Source organism: Sceloporus undulatus, chromosome 3 (assembly GCF_019175285.1).
Source record: "Sceloporus undulatus isolate JIND9_A2432 ecotype Alabama chromosome 3, SceUnd_v1.1, whole genome shotgun sequence".
Classification (NCBI taxonomy): domain Eukaryota; kingdom Metazoa; phylum Chordata; class Lepidosauria; order Squamata; family Phrynosomatidae; genus Sceloporus; species Sceloporus undulatus.
In genome coordinates this window covers 181103837-181122612 of record NC_056524.1, presented here as the reverse complement: position 1 = coordinate 181122612, position 18776 = coordinate 181103837, and the positions used below count along the sequence as shown (strand labels likewise).

General features: G+C 37.4%; 1 protein-coding gene across 5 annotated transcripts in view; it reads right to left on the bottom strand.

Moving 5' to 3' along the window:
- Positions 1-302: 302 nt before the first annotated feature.
- The window catches only part of MYOF (myoferlin), a 119575-nt gene continuing 101101 nt past the window's right edge, over positions 303-18776 (bottom strand). For 3 of the 5 annotated variants that reach the window (XM_042457123.1, XM_042457125.1, XM_042457126.1), the window contains 17 exons: positions 18082-18158; positions 14964-14975; positions 14463-14561; positions 13743-13868; positions 13109-13264; positions 12430-12521; positions 10946-11116; positions 9720-9868; positions 9095-9234; positions 7792-7880; positions 7450-7545; positions 5987-6128; positions 4078-4177; positions 3749-3942; positions 3156-3265; positions 2189-2336; positions 303-1200 (listed from right to left, as the gene is read on the bottom strand). In XM_042457123.1, coding sequence (XP_042313057.1) covers positions 1156-1200; positions 2189-2336; positions 3156-3265; positions 3749-3942; positions 4078-4177; positions 5987-6128; positions 7450-7545; positions 7792-7880; positions 9095-9234; positions 9720-9868; positions 10946-11116; positions 12430-12521; positions 13109-13264; positions 13743-13868; positions 14463-14561; positions 14964-14975; positions 18082-18158 — 1946 coding nt within the window. In that variant the 3' untranslated portion in view covers positions 303-1155. The remainder of the gene's footprint in view (positions 1201-2188; positions 2337-3155; positions 3266-3748; positions 3943-4077; positions 4178-5986; positions 6129-7449; positions 7546-7791; positions 7881-9094; positions 9235-9719; positions 9869-10945; positions 11117-12429; positions 12522-13108; positions 13265-13742; positions 13869-14462; positions 14562-14963; positions 14976-18081; positions 18159-18776) is intronic. The other 2 variants (XM_042457124.1, XM_042457127.1) reach the window with 1 other exon arrangement.

Below are 18776 nucleotides of genomic sequence, written 5' to 3'. Positions count from 1 at the left end.
CAGCTTTCTCTCTACAAGTTAGAAAAGTCTACCAAATAGTGAATCAGAATGTCACTGCAAACCATAGGCCTAAATTATCTAAAATTATTTCATTTAAAACACTAAATAACCCTGAGCTGCTCAAACCTAGGATCCTCTTAGTATGCATGCCAAGTTAATCTAGGTGTTTAGATATCATGTTCTTAGCCCTATAGTGGAGATACATACACTTCTATGTTAATGTATTCATAAAACACCTTCATCAAAGGATACCATGAAGGCTGCATTTTTTCTGTCCTGAAGAAAATAATCACAATGCTAAATTATAATAAAAGTTTGCTTTGCTTTATTTAATTGCTTTGCTCATCAAGTTGAGCCATAATGATGTAAAGCTTAGCACTATCACTGTAACCTTTTAAAACACAATGTTCACACTAGGGAACAGTTTTTTTTTTATTGCACTATGTCGTCTTTTGTAAAAATACAGTATAAGAAGCAGTTTGAGTTGAAGAGGCAGAGTTTCAAAGTGCTCCAACAAGAATACTTTAAGGCTGCAATCCTATACACTCTTATCTGAGAATAAATCCTAGTGAATTTAATGAGACTTATTTCTGAGTAGACATGCATAGGATTTCTGGAAAAACAGAGTGGCATCTAAATAGTAAAGGGAAAGGGAAAAACACTTTCTGAAATAATATTTTGAGAAAAATGTCTTTCCTAATCAAAGGTGACAGCCAGTTTTCTCATGCTATTAAAGCTATCAAAGTCAAAATACAGAAAAAGAACATAGAATCTTACAGCTGTCATTATCTAATATATTTTAGATAACAGTTACAATCTTAATAGTGGGTTTGAAACACAAGGGCCAGGGTCCAACAATGCCATTCTGCTGACGAAAGCAGTTTTCTCAGCAGAGCCAAGAAGGGGCAGTTCCTGCTCCCCTTCCAGCACTCTGTTCCACCCAAAAATCTGCTCTGGAAGGTTTCTTGGTCTTCTGGAGCACATCTCAATGCAATTTAGAGGATACAGGGGTGAGAGAAGAAGTCACTTGATCCTTCCCAAGCCATGAACAGGAAGACAGGCATAAGTGAGTTGCTTGTTTTGGTCATTAGATTTATTTGGTCCAGAGGTGAAGGTTTCACATCCTCATTGCAATACAAAGGAAGTTTGTTGCCCTTAATGAGCTGAAAATGGATTCACAATCTTCATTGACAGGTAGTTCTACAAAGATGAAAACAAATAAAAGTAGATAAAAAGACATGCTAGACATGTACTCATCAGGGTACTTTTAGTAAATTGTTTTAGTAAAAGCCAGAAGAGACATCTTAGGCAAGCTACTTTGTGCTCTGAGACTCAGCTTCCCATCAGTATCCATTTGACAGATCTGTCATGAAGATAAGGTAGAAAGTACTTTGAACTACTGATGTTCTAATTTATTATCAGTTTTACAAAGGATATAGTGACTACACCCTCTGCACCACTCCATATTAAGCAATCTGATGTGGGGGACCACCAGTTTCTCCCCACTATTTGCCAAGGCCATTATCACATTTGTATCCCTTAGTTACAATTATTTTTTTCTTGTTTCTTTCTTTTCTGGAAACTTGCCAGGGACAACCAGACTATGGCTCAGAGATCAGCCTTTGATCCATGGACCACCATGCTGAGTAGCACTGCTCTTCACAGTCTCCTTCTTAAACAGAGGATGGATGACCATCTGTTGGGAGTGCTTTGACTGTATATTCCTGCATGGCAGAGGGTTGGCAGGGATGGCCCCTGTGGTTTCTTCCAACTCTATCATTCTGTTATTCTAACTGATAGACTATTATCTCTTTTTAAAACTAATGACTCAATAATAAACTCTGAACATCATCTAGTGCTGCTTCTTTGTGAAGTAATACATAAGCAGCCCTTCCATGAATACAGCTGTCTCTGTGCTGGAGGCTTGCCAATGGTGTTTCTTATTACTGTTATTTTCATTCCATTGGGTCTACAGTGGGTCTACTCTAAATAAGGCTGAATTTAGAAACAATTCAAAACCTAGTGGATATTTAACAAATACAGGCATTAAAATAATGCATGTTTCAATGCTGCAGGAAGTTTTGTCTGGTCAGACAGAAATATCCTGATCACAACCCTAAACACATTCAGATCAGGAAGATGAAAGTTACAAGCAAAGACATAACAGTATACAGTCTAACATACATACCGGCAATGAATATAGAAGAATTGCTACAAATAAAAGCACAATGAGGAGAATGAGGATTCCAATGAAGACCCACTTAAATCTGCGCCACACAATGAATTTCATTGTCTTGCATGGATTTGTAAACCAAAGGAAAGATGTTTCTGGCCGGCTATAGTTGAAAAAAACAAAACACACACCAGAATAAACCACAGTAATACTAAGAAACAAGTCTATTTATCCTTGAAGACTACATTGTCCATCTCTATTTTGCCCTCTTTATCCTAAGCCACCAGAGGTGTTTTGAATTGGTACAAAAGACTGACAATTTGAGGGAAAAGAATGATAGGACCTTTAACATACAGACAGAGGTGTTTATCAGACGAGCTCTTAAAGAGGTACTATTCCAGTGTGACTCCTCTAGCTGCCTCCTGTTGCATGCTGGGATTGGCAGTTTTAAGGAGGGGTATTTAGAATTCTCAGGCAGAGAAGTTCAGCTCCTTAAAACTGCCAATCCCAGCATGCAACAGGAGGCTGCTAGAGGAGTCACACTGGAATAGTACCTCTTTAAGAGCATAGTGTGATAAACATCAGAGTCAGATCAAGAACCCTATTGCATGGGGTTAAAACCTTGGCTTACCTTTCCTGAATTCAGCCCAATTCAGGAGGCAGCCAGGTTTAACTCAAAGAGATTGCTGACAAATCACTGCTTGGGTCTGTCCCGGATGCAGCTAGGGTCCTGTAAACTGCTTTGGTGGCCATTTTTAGAAGTCAGAAGCTTCCAACTTCTAAAAATGGCCACCAAAGCAGCTTACAGTACCCAGGCTGCATCCGGGATGGACCCGGGCAGAAATTCCTTTATGATAACACCCGGCTGCCTCCCGAATTCTTTTCCAAATTCCTCAGCCACTTACAAGATGAAGAAAAAATCTATCCAATTGATCAATGTATATGGTTTTAACATTAATTATCAGTCAAGAAAGTATCTTACTTTGGCATGTCTAACTTGGGATTCATATTTGGTTCATCTCTTCCTTTGCCAGCTGGTCGTTCTTCAATGTCTTTTTCACCAAGGACTTCCAGAGTCATCTCAACTTTACCCTTCAAATAAATTAATACATTATCAATACTTTATTAAGAATATTACAATGTTTAACCATAAGGGGGACACACACACATATGTTATTTCAATATTCCCCACAATTTTACTTCTGTATAATTTCAGTAACTGTAAGAAAATATGAGAGTCATGCTTCAAATACAGGCAAGTCACAAATCCATAAATAATTAAGTGAATTTAGATAATGATGTCCAAATTAAAGCTAGGCTTATCTGAAGTGGACCAAATCTTTATACCCCTGATGATTCATTATCAGTTTGGATGCAAATGGACACACAGACAGATCACAAGTCTACCAAACTGAGGTGTTTCTCCCAAGCTTACTCTTACACAGTATAATAGGAACAGCTTATGATTTTTTACAGGGAAAGACATGGGTGAGAAGAGGGAGCAATGGAAGAAAGAGAAGCAAAAGTAAATGCAAGTGGCTAATGAAATACATATGGATATTAATACAGTCATACAGCCAAAACACGGGAGCCATCCTTTTCCACGTAGCATGGCCACCATCCCTTCATGGATTTCTGTTCGAAGAGTGAAGCGATCTTGGGGGCCTTCAGGGAGTTGGTTGGCTTGTATTCTGGAATCATGTCTAAAGTGCATTTTTCTGGAACCTTTGCTGGCACAACTGTATTGTGTAAATCAAGTTCGACAAAACCTAAAAAAAGGAGAGGGTAGGGGATGGGGAAGATAATGATCTCATGTATTTGGTTGGTTTCTCAAAAACATCTTGGCACAAATCTGTCTCTTTGGCAGGGCTTCCTGCAAATACATATTATTTTGAAATACATACCCAGATAGTCATCCAAGGAAAACTTATCATTGTCCCATATCTGAATAATCAACTTGGGTGGAATTCTGAATTCAGTACTGTCAAGACTCCAGAAGTGTTCCTAAGAGGAACAACAGTAAAAATAAATTATAACAGTCTGGTGGGTTGATCAAGTAGCCTGCTGCAGCCTTTCCCAAGCAACTCTTGCATATACAACACATGCTATTATTCTGCCACCAACTCCATCTCTCTGTCAGCATCCCTCTGGAGTGAGCAGTTGTTACTGTAGCAAGCTTGTTGTGTGCCTTCAAGTCATTTCTGACTTGTGGTGACCCTAAGTCAAACTTATCATGGGGTTTTCTCAGGAAGATTTCTTCAGAGGATGGTGGCCCTTACTTTCCTCTGAAGCTGAGAGAATGTGTCTTGTCCAAGGTCACCCAGTTGGATTCCATAGTGGAGCAAAAATTCGAACCCTAGTCTCCCAGTATCCTAGTCCGATACTTAAATGCTATGCTATACATACTTGTCTAGTAATTCTTTGGGTACTTTAAAACATGACATGATTTGATATGTGGTCTTGGTATGTATGGAGCTTGTCTGCACTAGGGATAAAAATCAAATTGGACTTCTGCCTCTCCTGCCCCTCCCTCTTATTCACAATTCCTTGCGAAATTGGCTGTGCAGTAGTGGGCAGATGGGACAAGGGATGCAAGGGATGTGAAGCAATGCCCCCTCAGATGAAGAGAGGGAGGGAGGGGTGGTGGCAATAGGGAGGTGGAGGCAAGTTGTCACTGCTGTGGGTGGATGGTGTTGGAACAAAGAGCATTGCCTCTTACCTCTGATAACAATAAAACTTGTATTGGTCCTCCTAGATATTACATGTACTGTTGTGTGCCTTCACATCATTTCTGACTTATGATTACTTTAAGGTGAACCTATCAGGGGATTTTCTTGGCAGGATTTGTTCAGCGTAGTGTGCTTTTGTCTTCCTCTGAGGCTGAGGAAGTGTGACTTGCTCAAGGTCACCCAGGGGGTTTCAATGGCCAAGTAGGGATTCAGACCCTGGCCTCCAGAGTCATAGTCCAGTGCTCAAACCACTACATCTCACTGGCTCCCATTAGATAGCATGTGTTTTATTGTTAAATTGCTGCAAGTCAATGGAAAATTAGCAAGGGGAGTGGCTGTGTAATTCTTTTCCCTTCAGCTATTTCCAATTAAAATATCTGTCCCCATGACACTGTTTCTTTGCTCTTCCATACATAGAGTCACCCACCCACCCAATAGTACCTGTGTCTTAACAATATCTGCATCTCACTTATAGCAATCTTTTAATAACCTTTGCTTCTACAAGGAAAAAAGCTACGGGGCTAGGGGCAACACATTTTAGTTAAAAATCATAGGAAGGGAAAGGTTTGTTATCGTTGTTAACTGCCTTCGGGCTGATCCTGACATTTTGACCCTATGGACGAGACATCTCAAAAAGTCTCTATCTTCAACTGTTCTGCTTAGGTCCTGTAAATTCATACCTGTGAGATCCTTAATTTAGTCTATCCATCTGGTGTGTGGTCTTCCTCTCTTTCTGCAGCCCTCTACTTTTCCTAGCATCATTGTCTTTTCTAATGAGTCAAGACTTCTCATGATGTGGCCAAAGTATGGCAGCTTGAACTTGATCATCTGGGCTTACAGGGAGATTTCAGACTTGATCTATTCCAGGAATCATTTGTTTGTCTTTTTGTGATGCATGAGAGAAAAACTCTTTCTCTCATCCACCATACATGAATTCCCCTCAGCAAATCATATTCTCTACAGCTATACTCAACAACAACAACAACAACAACAACACAGCAATAACTCTGAAAACAAACTACACACAACTCAGTAGCATGTCATTTTCGCAATGTTACTTATAGCTAATATGATTAAAAGTCACCTTTTTTGAAACTGTACAGAGCTGTTCAGCTGGAAAATACTCAAAAGGAAAAATAAATCTCCAGTTGAAGTTCCCATCCCCATCTAGGGACCTGTAATGCACATCTGTTTTCTGCTTATTTTCTTCATAACCAGGCATCCACCTAAAAGTCAGAGACAGGCAATGAATGCCAATAATGGCTGCTTGTGATGCAAGAACACTTTACAATGTTTATAGGATTGAAGGTTAGCACTGAGATTGCTGAAAAGTGGCATTTGATTCTGTACCAATATTGCCAGCTAGTTCAATACAAAGTGGCTGATACCACCAGTTAGATATAAAGCCAGTAATTGGTTCCTGTTAAACTTTCTGTGTCCAAGATTAAATTAAACTTCCTTAGGTACAATAGAAGATCAAACTTAGGCTTATCTAGTCCAGCATTCTGTCCCCATTGGGACCATTAAGTAATAAGGGCCTTCCTGGATCACACAGCAACCTGTTCCCATTGAGACCAATGAGATGGCTACAGGAAATCCAAAAGCGAAACATGAGGGCAAAAAGCACTATCTCATCAGGCTACCCAATAACTGATATAGAAGCACAGTGCCTCTGACACTGGAGGGAAAGGGGAACATATACCCCTCATGACTTGTAGACACTGGTTAGAAAAAAAAGTGCTGATGTAATATCTAAGCAAAGCCTGGATATTTTAGTGCCTAGAGGGAAAGAAATCAAATGGCTTCTCTTTCTATTCGTTAGCATATAACAACTATAATCAGGGCCAATGCCAGGGCATTTTGTGCCCTAGGCAAGGCTAACTACCCTGCCCCCCATTGCTAGCTTCAATATTTAAAAAGAGATATCTTGTAGAAAAACTGAAAAGCACAAAAATTGAAACTGCTAAATTTATTTTAAATTGGATTAATAAGTAATACAGCAATCTTTGATTATCTTTCTCAAATACAAATGAAATGTTTTGGCACACAAATGTTTTTGAATGCTTCCAACTTCAGTTCAGGAAGTATTTCCAGGTAAACCTTTCAGGCTTGTATCATCAAAGATCTATATTAAATCATCATAGATACTACTCTAAACAATACATATTTCCAATTAAGAAGTATAAGAGATTTTTTAAAAAGTCAGAAATATCACATTTTAAAAATAAATTCAAAAACAGATATAAAAAGGATAAATAAAATCATACTATAGAACTTTAAAATTAATTATATTCCTAGTACTGTTGGGTTATTTATCTTAAAATGAAAAATACAATTTGTGGGTTGCATTTTTTTTAAAAAAACAAGGATTAAAAAACCCTAACCTGTATAAAATGGTGCCCCCCCAAAAATCAGTACAGCATCCTGCTGAGGCTGAATAGTTAGACTGATGATAGCATCGGCCTTGATCACAATAATCAGCTCTTTAATGAACCTTGTGCTTTTATCTCACAGGTTCATCGTTTACACGCTATGTAGTATGCTTACCCTTTAACATAGATATCACTCATTTCTTCCCCTGTGATGCTTTTCTCATCCAGGATAACATCCTTGGTGTTCCAAACAACCACTCGCAATTCATACCTGCAACAAAAGTTGTGAAGCAAATTAAGAGACTGAGCTTTCTGAGTCTGGGTTTTTAGCCAGCAGGATACAAATGAGATTAATGCCAAGCTTTACACCATCAATAAAGCTTGGCAGAAGATTGTGGGCTATGGAGTTGCAAGTGAAAACATTTTGCTGAATTTCACCACTGAACATAGACAACCAACCCAGCTAGGAGAGCATAAAAAGTAATGTTGTTGATCTTCATCTTAGCTTCATACTCACTTCTTAGCCTTACGAGGAGTGACGTTGAAAGGGGGACCAGGTGGGCCCATGCTTTTGGGGAAAACATCCACCCACATTTGCAGCTTTCCCTGCATCAGTAAGACAATCTTTGTCAGGCTTTGGAAAAAACAACAAATCTGATTTATCACAATCAGTATTTCAGTCTAATATCCAGTACTTCATTCTGCATGTCACTACTATACATGCCACTATAGCAAAACATAAATTCAATCAGAGCTTGTGAAATATTACATAATTTATAATTCCCAAAATTCTCCAACCAGAATAGCCAATGCCCCTGTTGATTGTGGAATTCTGGGAGCTGTAGCATAAAGGAGTAACTTTTCCAAGTTTTGAAAAGTAATGCAGAGTCTGGCCACTGACCATGCTAGCTGGGGGTTGCTGGGAATTGCGATCCATAAAAGAGAATTTGCCAAGCTCTGGTTGAAACCAAGGGGAGGCAACTTTCCAAAGCAACTTTTGATTTTGGCACTGGGTGCAGGAGCTCTGCTACATTAAAGAGAAGAAATGAAAAATTCCACTTGAACTGCCCATGTTCTTGGCATGCCCAAACCAATTCTAGATCCTGGCCTATAAATATGCATAGAAATCACACAATGGGATTACTATGAAGTTACAGATTTTTGCCAGACATCTAGAACAGATTAGTGATGCCAGAATCAGCCTATGCACACTGCTTTATATAATAAAAGACACCTGTGAATTATTATGTGAATAACAGATAGTCTCTTCTTATATCCAGTTATGTTAATGGGATAGTTTAGCATGTGTTCTCATTGAAACCATGGGGTCAGAATTCCTTATCTTTTGCTGGACTGTGTTGAGAGTACCTATCACTTTTTGCAATCACTTAGATCCCTGGAGCACAACCTCTGCTTTAGACAAAACTAGATGTGATTGGAAGGTCAAGGTGCTTGGGGGGTGGCAGTGATAACATTAAATAGAAAAATGTCAGCCTAGGAGGTCCCTCAAGGCAGAATTCTCAATTTTTGGCTGAATATTTGGGGAGGAGGGCAAAGGGGTCCTCTAAACGGTCTTTGTGAGTTTCATGCAGCCCATGGGTACGCAATACTCCCACCCCTGTCACAGAGCAATCAGATGTAATTTTCTTCATGGAACGTGAAGCTGTGTATAGAGACTGCATTTAGATGTGTAAGTGGGAATCATACCATATTGCTCCTCCGTCTATATCCCCCAACTATAGCATAGGCATTCATATGAATGTGCCAAAAATTTGGATTTTTGATATAGAAGGATTTTTTTTTAAAAAAAGAAATAGTACTTGTGAAATGTTTGGCTGGAAGGTACTGTACAGTGTTCTTGTCTCCACATGCTCAGGCACCAAGCCCTGGGTTCTCAGTATGTAAAGGGCAAGTCTTTCTTCAGTAGGCCCAAGGTGTTCATGCAATTTTTTGTTTGCCTCTGACAGAAAAGAAACAAAGTCAATCAAGAGGAATTCACAGTCATGTAATACAGTTAGTAAGTGTCCAAATTTGCACATTTGTACTACATATTCCTTAATACATTTTATTTATGTTATATCTCAGGTTTTTAGAATATGGAAGCTAGCAATACAATAGGAATAGGAAACAATATAGTATGGAATACTAGCAATAAAACAGAAAGAACTCAGTTGTGCAGGGTGAGCTTCCGCTGTAGACCCATTGACTACAAAGGTAAATGCAATACAAAACCTTACCTTCTTATAAATAGAAATGCTCAGTGAATACTGAATAGGGACGGGAGCCTAAATCTAATTTACTGCCAGGTAAAGTCTATGCAATAAAGCAATGACACTTAAATAAGTTCCCATTGATCTAATGGGTTGGCTCTAGTTGCTGCTAACTTTGGCTTTAGCCCATTATAAACACTAATTAGTAAAATCAATGAACTGAGAGAGAACTCACCAAATTCTTCCAAAGTGTAGTCTCTTCCTCCATAACTAATCCTCTTTCCATTGTCAGAGAGAACTGGAGGACGACTACCTTTTATCCTGGCTAAATTTTGCAGCAGTTGTGTTGGCTTCAGTTGGTCTCTCCAGGTATTGATGCCTGAACTTTTTAAAGGAAATATAGTACAGAATAAAAAAATTGTTTCTTCACATATGATTTATTTATTGTATTAATTTGTGTATTATATATAATTTATGTTTTCTTATAATAATTTGAAATTTTTGGACATAGGCAATATGCACACATTTACAGAAAAGGAAAGAAGAAAGGAATGAAAGAATGACACAAGCAAGCATCTGAACATTGAAGTAGATTGTTTTGCAGAAAAAATATACACATACACTAATAAAAAAATATCTGTTTGAGGCAAGAAAAATGTAGCGTCCCCAATAGGTGCATCACATTAAAACAGATGGCTTTCATCACTGAAATATGCTTTCTTTTCTTCTCTCTCTCTCCCCTTTCTTTCTTTCTTTCTTTCTTTCTTTCTTTCTTTCTTTCTTTTAAGAAGCAGATTTCTTGCAGGTATTCAGTTTCTGAAATGTAAATGGGCTGCTCACAAAAGTTTCCCCATTTATTTCAATGGAAGGGTTCCAAATATGTATTCTTTTTGTATATGAATCTGACACATAGAAAGGCCAACATCTACAGGAGCACCATAGGCACATTGAGAAGGATTCTATTTTAATCTGGATAACAGTTTAAAAAGAAAATGATAGCACATCCTTTTAGTTAATACAGGGCTGGCCATTTTTCTGCTTCAGGTAGATTAGCAAATGATACCAAGTGTCCATCACTAAGTCAAACTGAGATACATAGTACTGAAAGATAGAAAGATTATCTTTGCACATGGGGCAAAAAATTCTTCAAACACCTCTCTCTATCTCTAGTAATAAAAGTAGATGGGTAAAAATAGATAAACAAGCTGCTTTTATGACACTCAAAGCCTGCAGCCTTGGGTGGCTTCCTCCTCCTGCCTAATGGCAGGGCCAGCCCTGAGTCAATGAAAATGTGGCTACCATGACAAAACAAGCATTATTATTATTATTGTTGTTGTTGTTGTTGTTTATTTATATAGCGCCGTAAGTTTACACAGCACTTTACATAGTCATGTATATGTAAAACTATGTTACAGGTGTTTTACAGCTTCCATGATTTCTACAGGTAGAGCACAGACTTACACACAGTACTGCTGAGGTATTCCACAGTGAGATCCAAAGCGGGAGAGGAATCTGTTTTCCAGATCTATGATGGTTTCCCCAACTTTTTCATCTCGAGTCAGCAAGTCATAATCATACACAGAAATTTTCAAATCTTTCTCTTGAGGCAAGAAGCAACTCAGTTCATACATTCTAAATGCAGAAGTACATAGCATATTTGAATTCCAGCAAAATTGATTACAATCAACACCACTCACAAAAAACATCACTGAAACTGCATATGGACTAGTATGTTGTTGCAATAAGAATTCCTATCTTAAAGGGACTTTCATCTCATCTATCACATTGTGAAGACATGGCTTACCTTTAACTAGAATAGAGGTCTAACAAAAGCATAATGATTAAAATTTCCACCTTCTTCCAAAATCCCATTTTCTTTTTGGAAACTTACACAATTATATGTCATTAATCTCTGTTTTTGTAGTTCAGAAGATGTTTGAAACATTATGAAAAAGAGTATTTTCTCCTTTCATAAAATGGAACGATCATTTAATTTTTCCTCCTTCTACTGTTTATTTATTATTTCTTTCATTTCTGTGCTACCAGAAAGGGACCCAAGGTGGCTCATAGATAAAATCATTTTAAATTTTTTGCATTTAAAAAAAATTAAAACTGTCAGGCTAAAAATAGTATAAAATGATATTAAACATACAAAGGTTAAAAGAAAAGTCCAGCACACACACACCTCCTATGAAAGCCTCCCTGGCATGATTACATATTAAAAGCCTGCTTGAATAAAAATGTCATTGCCTGCCAGTGAAAGGAAACCTGGGAGGCGGTCAGCCTAGCCTCCCACGGAAGAGTGTTCCAGAGAGTGGGAACAGCCACTGAGAAGGTTCTCTCTCATGTCCTCACCAAGTGAACCTGTGATGGTGATGGGACTGAAAGAAAGCCTTCTCCTGTATATTTTAGGACCCTTGAAGGTTCATATGGGGAGATATGGTTTATCATATTCTGAACCTAAGCCATGTAGGCCAAAGATGTGTACTGTTTCCATGCAGTCAAGGATCCTCTCTTGACAAAAATCATAAGAAATAATAGAAAGCAATAGAAAAGCATGGAGCATACCTTATTCACTCTCATGTTCCTCTCTAAGCAAAAATAAGCTCAATTAATGATTTTTTTTCAAGATTTTAAGCTATGATGACATAATGTTGCACTATAATGGAAACGGGGGGGTAGGTTCTTCTAATCTTAAACATTAAGGAGTGAACATGGTGTAGTGGTTTGAGTTTTGGACCAGGATGCCAGGAGACCAGGCTTCGAATCCTCACAGAAACCTAGGTGACCTTGGACAAGTCGTATTCAGACAAAGGCCATAGCAAGCCCCCTCTAAAGAAAATCCCATGATATGTTTGCCTTAGGGTTGCTATAAGTTGGAAATGACATGAAGGCATACAACAACAAATATTTAATATTAACAAATATTTAAAATAAAACGTTACCTGCCAAAAATTGGATTCACTGTGTTGGGAATATAATTATCTCTGTCTTCAACAACCTTTTTGCCCAAGGTGATTTTAATGTAAGGGTCACACTGTTTAGGTACAAGGATATCATGAATTAACATGCATTGTAAGAATGTTCAGTGATGCATAACATCTTTTCTATACATGACTATCAGGAGATCAACATGTAATGTGATGAGCTCCTCCTACTTTTGGATAGCTATTAATTCAATGAAAGGGCCAGCTTCGCCTCTGCCTCCTTTTTTTTTTTTTTTTGGCTTGGAGCACAACATGGAGCTCTGTTTATGCTGCAGTTGGTGGCTACACCAATACATTATTAAGTTGAATGTGTTACAGTCCTTGCTGCAGCTGTTCCTACTGCACCTCTATGAGGGGAATAATAATTACAGTACTGTACTTCCATTTTACAGATGTTGATGAAAGTAGCTTACTTTGGAGCACATGGTGAATCCATGTGCCCTAAAATAACATGCTGTTATTGAACATTTAACAACGATTTCAGAAAACATTTTAGTATTCCTAGCTTCTATATATACCCTTCCCTTTAGAATATGTCTTTATTATTATTTTCCTCAGTGCTCACAAGAGAATCCTGGTCAAATGTTGTACTCTACTGTGCTCCAATCTTAGCTATCTTTTTTACACATCAGCTCACCAAACCATTGTTGTCCTGAGGCTGGAGGTCTAAGGCTCGAGCAATATAAATCCGTATAAGACACTCCTGAGGTCCACTGTCTGGCAGCTCACGGAACTGCCGAGGAGGAACTGGTACAGTAGGATCATCTGGCAGTGCATAGATTCTGAAGGAGCACTGGGTAAAAATAAAAGGAAAATCATTATATGAGCCAAATTAAGTCTTTCTATTTGGTTATTATGCATTTTTTCTCCTTAGGAACGCCGTACTATGTAGAACAGTACCAGTACTGAGTCTCAATTATGTTTTCACTTCTAAATAAGCACAGAGAGGCCCAATGTGGATCAGGAGTATCATGACCCAATAGGCAAGATTTACACATTTCCCTAAAATTCACACCTTAAAATTTGGAGAGGAGGAGGAGAAGAAGAAAGGAGGGAAAACCTTTTCTATTGATATCAATTGATAGTTTTTTGTGGGGGGGGGGGGGTTGGGTTATATTTTTATCCACAATTTCAAGCATCCACATCTTGAAAATATTCAAAGAAAGTATAAATGCCAAATAGCAAACCTTGATTTTCCATTTTATTTTCCTGCCTAATAAGGTAATTTAATGTATGGGTATGTGGATGGTTGCATGTATTTGTGTTTTTACCTTAAGTTCTCCTGCAACTGTAGGGTCATCATTTTCTTCAGATTTGCCCCGATAAAGCTTGAATGTATCACAAAAATCTGTTAAACCCTTAAAGTCGGGTACATTCTCCAGTTCACAGTTGTATACCTTTAAACAAGATTGAAGTGAAATTGCAGTTTAAAATGTTAAGCACAAACCAGTTACACAATTTGTTAAATTAAACTTTGAAAAACATTCCTGTATACTTCATTGTACCTGTGAAAGTATCTTGACATTTGGTTAAAAAAAAATTAGATCATCTAGGATGATAAAGCAGTAAGCTGTAATATTATAGCTTGATATCTCGTTATTTCATCTTGTTATTTTCATGTATAGCTCTCATGTAAAAAGTGCAAATTATCAAGTCAGACAAAATGGTCCATCAGAGTACGTTTGAAGTTTTCCAGATAGGACCTATTTCAAAGGTACTCTATATTAAACTAAATTATAGTGCCCCAGTTACAGCTCAATGGTTTTTTTTAACAATTGAGGAGATTGAATTGATAACAAAAATGGGGAAAGGGGGTTGAAAGAAGGAAGGAAGGAAGGAAGGAAGGAAGGAAGGAAGGAAGGAAGGAAGGAACATTCAGATTTATCCCACTGATACAAAAAGTCCAGCTATCTTTTTCAAGTTGGTGAAATTTCAAAAATATAATCAACCCAATATCAGACACGTCCATATAATTCACTCAGCATAAATACCTTTATTGTATCATATCCCTTCTGTAGGTACTGACCACATTTTTCAGTATCCCCTATTGAAGCATAAAACTTGCTCCACCAATCCACAATTTCTTCTTCCTATAGGGGAAAAAAGTTTATGTAGAAGCAACAACAGTTCTTGGACATATATAACCTTCAGATAGCATGCATATCCCCAGGCCATTCTGCCCCCACCTCTGCAGAACTTGAAAAGAACACCCCTAAAATACTTGAATTTTGGTGGCTATGAGAAAAGAAAAGAAAAGATTTACTTGCTTTGAATGGCTTGTAATGGTTTCCTATTTAAACTTTGGTAGCACATATAAAAGAGCTATTTCAGGCAAGTCAGTTGTCTAAAGTTCGCAAGTGTTTTGCACACCAAAATTGGGATGAGTAGAAAAGCCTTTGCATCAGAGGAGCCTAGTGACACACCACATGCTCTTATGCACACAAGAATTCTCAGGATAAGTAAACTAAATTGCATACTGTGGATTAAATTACCTTTTCCGTGAGCTGCTCAGGAATACACATTCAAAGGGAGAGGAGGAGGTAAAAGTGAAGCAGAATGGTTAAAATCCAAATAAGTATTTTTAATTGAATACAAATTACAGATAGAAATATGGTGGCTTTTAATGAATATATTACATTTCATGTTATGATGTACTGATTTGAGGCTCTTTAATAAAACAGATGAACAGAAAGAGGTAAAAAGAAAACAGCAATGCAAACTCATTGGCTGCTTGCTCATGTCCAAATCATACCCTCACATTGTTATTAAATATATTATGTATTATCCTAAATTACTTCCTATAGAAAACTATAAATACGATAGTCATGGATGCAATTGATGACAGAACCCATAAACAATGATTGTGCACCAAAAACCACTCATTAATTTGTCATGTTGTGGGTAGTTTGAGATTCTGGAGAAAATGTTTTATGAAAAAGATCAGTTTCAAATTCCTTTAAATATCTATAATATCTATTTAAATTCCCATTTTTGTGTATATGCACTCTTGTTAGACATATGGCAAATAAAAAAGATTTTATCTTTTCAGTTAGCATTCATATCCATATCCTACATGAATTAACAGTGCTTGAATGGAGCATCAAGAATATGATTTCCCTGCTCTCAATTGAGATTTCATTCTGTAAATCCCTCCCTTTGTTTCAGTGAAAATTTCGATCCTACATCATCATTATATTTTATATTGATTTTTTTTCTTTTTCTCCAAAATCTCCCAGGTATCCAAAAGGGAAGTAAAAGTTTAGTGACCCAAGTACCTAAGGTCCCAGGTGAATGGTGCTCATGCATTTCCCTCCATACATACATGCACTGTTGTTGGAGAAGCCATTTTGCTGAGTGCTGTTGACATACTGCTTAAGCACTAGAAATTGGAATGTAGTTTATGAAAGTTCTATATATATTACTCTAATCCAGTTACCTGTACATCATTATTTTATCATTTGTTTTACATATGTATTAATGTACCAATTTTAGATGCTATATCTATCTTGGAATGAAATAATATATGCAATTTGACAGAAGAACTTGGACATTCATTAAATTTAAAACTCTTTTAAAAACTAAATTCCAAAAGTTGATTACTGGCATTTAAAAGGCCTATTAGCTGTTCACTCATGAATTCACATTTAGTTCATGACTTGTTACTAACTACAGTATTTCTCATTAAACGATAATGATTGATTATAGCTATCTGCAGTTATGGGTATGGCTGGACTTATATCAGGTGCTGATATGAAGTAGTACCAAAATGTACATGCATTTATTATGCAACATAGTTGGTGCAGTCTTATACAACGTGTAACTTACAAAGCAGAATGTAGCAGTATATGATGGCCTTTGTTGATAAAACTACATTTTCCCTCTGTCTCCTGCGATGGAAATAAAATACACATCCTGCCACATTTTAACATTCTCATCAAGAAAATGTCAAAGTGTATTCATAAAGTGCCCATTTCCCTTTAAAATATCTAAATTACTGAAAGAAATATTTTACTGAGAAAAAATAAATCTATTCTGGAGATAATGCTACTATCTCTAGATAATAATCTGACACTACCCCATTTCTTTCAGCCACAATTTCTAGTAATGCAGCCCTTGAGTAAAATCTGACGTCAGGCACAATATTAGAAGCTATAAACATTATAAAAGAATAGTTCTTAATTCCCCCAATAGTTCTTGGTAATATCAGTAGAGAGTGATTACTAATTAGTTATTGACTGGAAGGTTGTATAAGAACAATGAACATCTATTATTAGCTGCAAGGACATGAACCTCAGTACTTTTATTCCATGTATTTATAGTAACACAACATTTACTCATCTAATTGGCTCTTTCCATATGGTACAATTAAAGGGCAGCTGTACTACATCAAAGACTAAACATGATTTCAGTTAGACAAAGTGAGAAAGGGGTTCTCAAAGACAAATAGTTTTTAAACAACCAACAGTTGTTCAAAGCTGCAAAGAGATAACTCACCATTTTGAAATGTTCAAGGTTCTATATTACATGATGAACCTTAAATAATTTCAGCAAGTACTTTCCAAATACATTAGTATTTGGCCTCATATTTGCCTTTGATGAACAATCTTGCAAATTAATTGACTGGCAGGAGTAGTCATAGCAATGTCCAATTTGCTACAAAAACAGCCAGTGTACTGGCTGGACTACAATTCTGGAGACTAGGATTCAATTCCCCACTCGACCATGAAACCCACTGGGTGATCTTGGACAAGTCACATCCTCTCAGACTCAGGGGATGGCAATGGCAAACTTCCTCTGAACAAATCTTGCCAAGAAAACTCTCCTTGAAGACAATTACCAACAGCCACAGTTTGTGGGAAATTACTCTGAATCTCCTAAATGCACATTTCCAGCTTAATTTTCCACTATATACATCTTAGTCAAAGGATGCATTTCATCTTTTAACTGAGGATATACTATTGGCATTCTTTTCACAACAACGCCTGCATGGGAGCACAGTTTGCACTTTGTAAGTTTAATAGAACTGAATAAATATTATTGAACCTCAAGAACTGCCAGTGAACAAAATATAGCCCAAACATTATTCATTAATTTATTCAGTGAATAATTTTGAACAAAGCAAATATGTTATAAAGCAGCAAGCAGACAATTTGAGAATACCATAAACATAGGCAAGAAAGAGGTGAGCATTCACACACAGACACAAAACTGTAAGGTTGGAAGAATGATGATGACACTACCCCCACACACACCCACCAGCTGCATAGGTGGAATATATTATGGTCAAATGTATTGCTGAAAATCTTAATTGAACATTATGCTACTTGACAGTCAGTCTGATATGCCCATCCCACAACCCCACTTTGCTCCAGAGTGTTTTCTGGCTCCAGAGTGTTTTCCAACCCCTTGGGCAGGTTTTGTGGATATGGGGGCAGAGAGGATGCTATCAGGTTAGCTAATCCCCTCCCAAGTCTATGGCTAGAAGCATTTTCATCAGTGGAATCAGCCTGATCAGAGCTTCTAGCAAATTTATAGATTCTTTCTCTGGTTAAGTTTGCTCAGTAAGAAACCAATTACCCATAAAAAATAGAAAAAGTAAAACCAAGATACCTGTGCTGTTAGTAAGGGCTGTGTGTCTTCCACTTCAATTATCACATCCCGCCGTGGTGCAGCTGACAGAAGACTAACTGGAAATCAAATATGCCAAGAAGGAGAAAAATGTCTAAGCAATCATAATTTTAGCTTTCACTCCCCACCCCACCCCCCTTTTTTTTTGTGTTCTTTAGACCATTCTTTAGACCATGAAAAAGACTAAAACCTGAACCTGGGAACAATTTCCCACCACCCATGCCCAAAGGCATTCCTAATGATTTTGTCTCTTTGTGTGAATTTTATCTGTACACTGCTTTGAGATGCAATGGCTAAATTCAATTGTAAGTCCCAATGAGAATAGAGCCACTGAATCAATGAGAACTTGATATAAATTCTATTGATGCAATAGGTTTACTCTAGTTAGGACTAAATAGCATTTATGCCAAAGATCAAATGTTTATTTTCTAATAGATTACCAAAGAATGTGTACCATATTTCTTATATCTGAATCTGAGTGCAGTTGCATATGTAGCCAAGCTAGAACCACTCATGTACAATAGGGAAATATTAACAGGTTTGGAGAAACTATCAAAAGCAACATAGAGAAACTCTGGAACAGCCCAATCAGGCTGAGCTTATTCAGTTGCCAAGAAATGCTGACGGGGTGGGATCATAGCAAAAAATGAAAATGTAGAGGGAAAGGGTGGAATGCT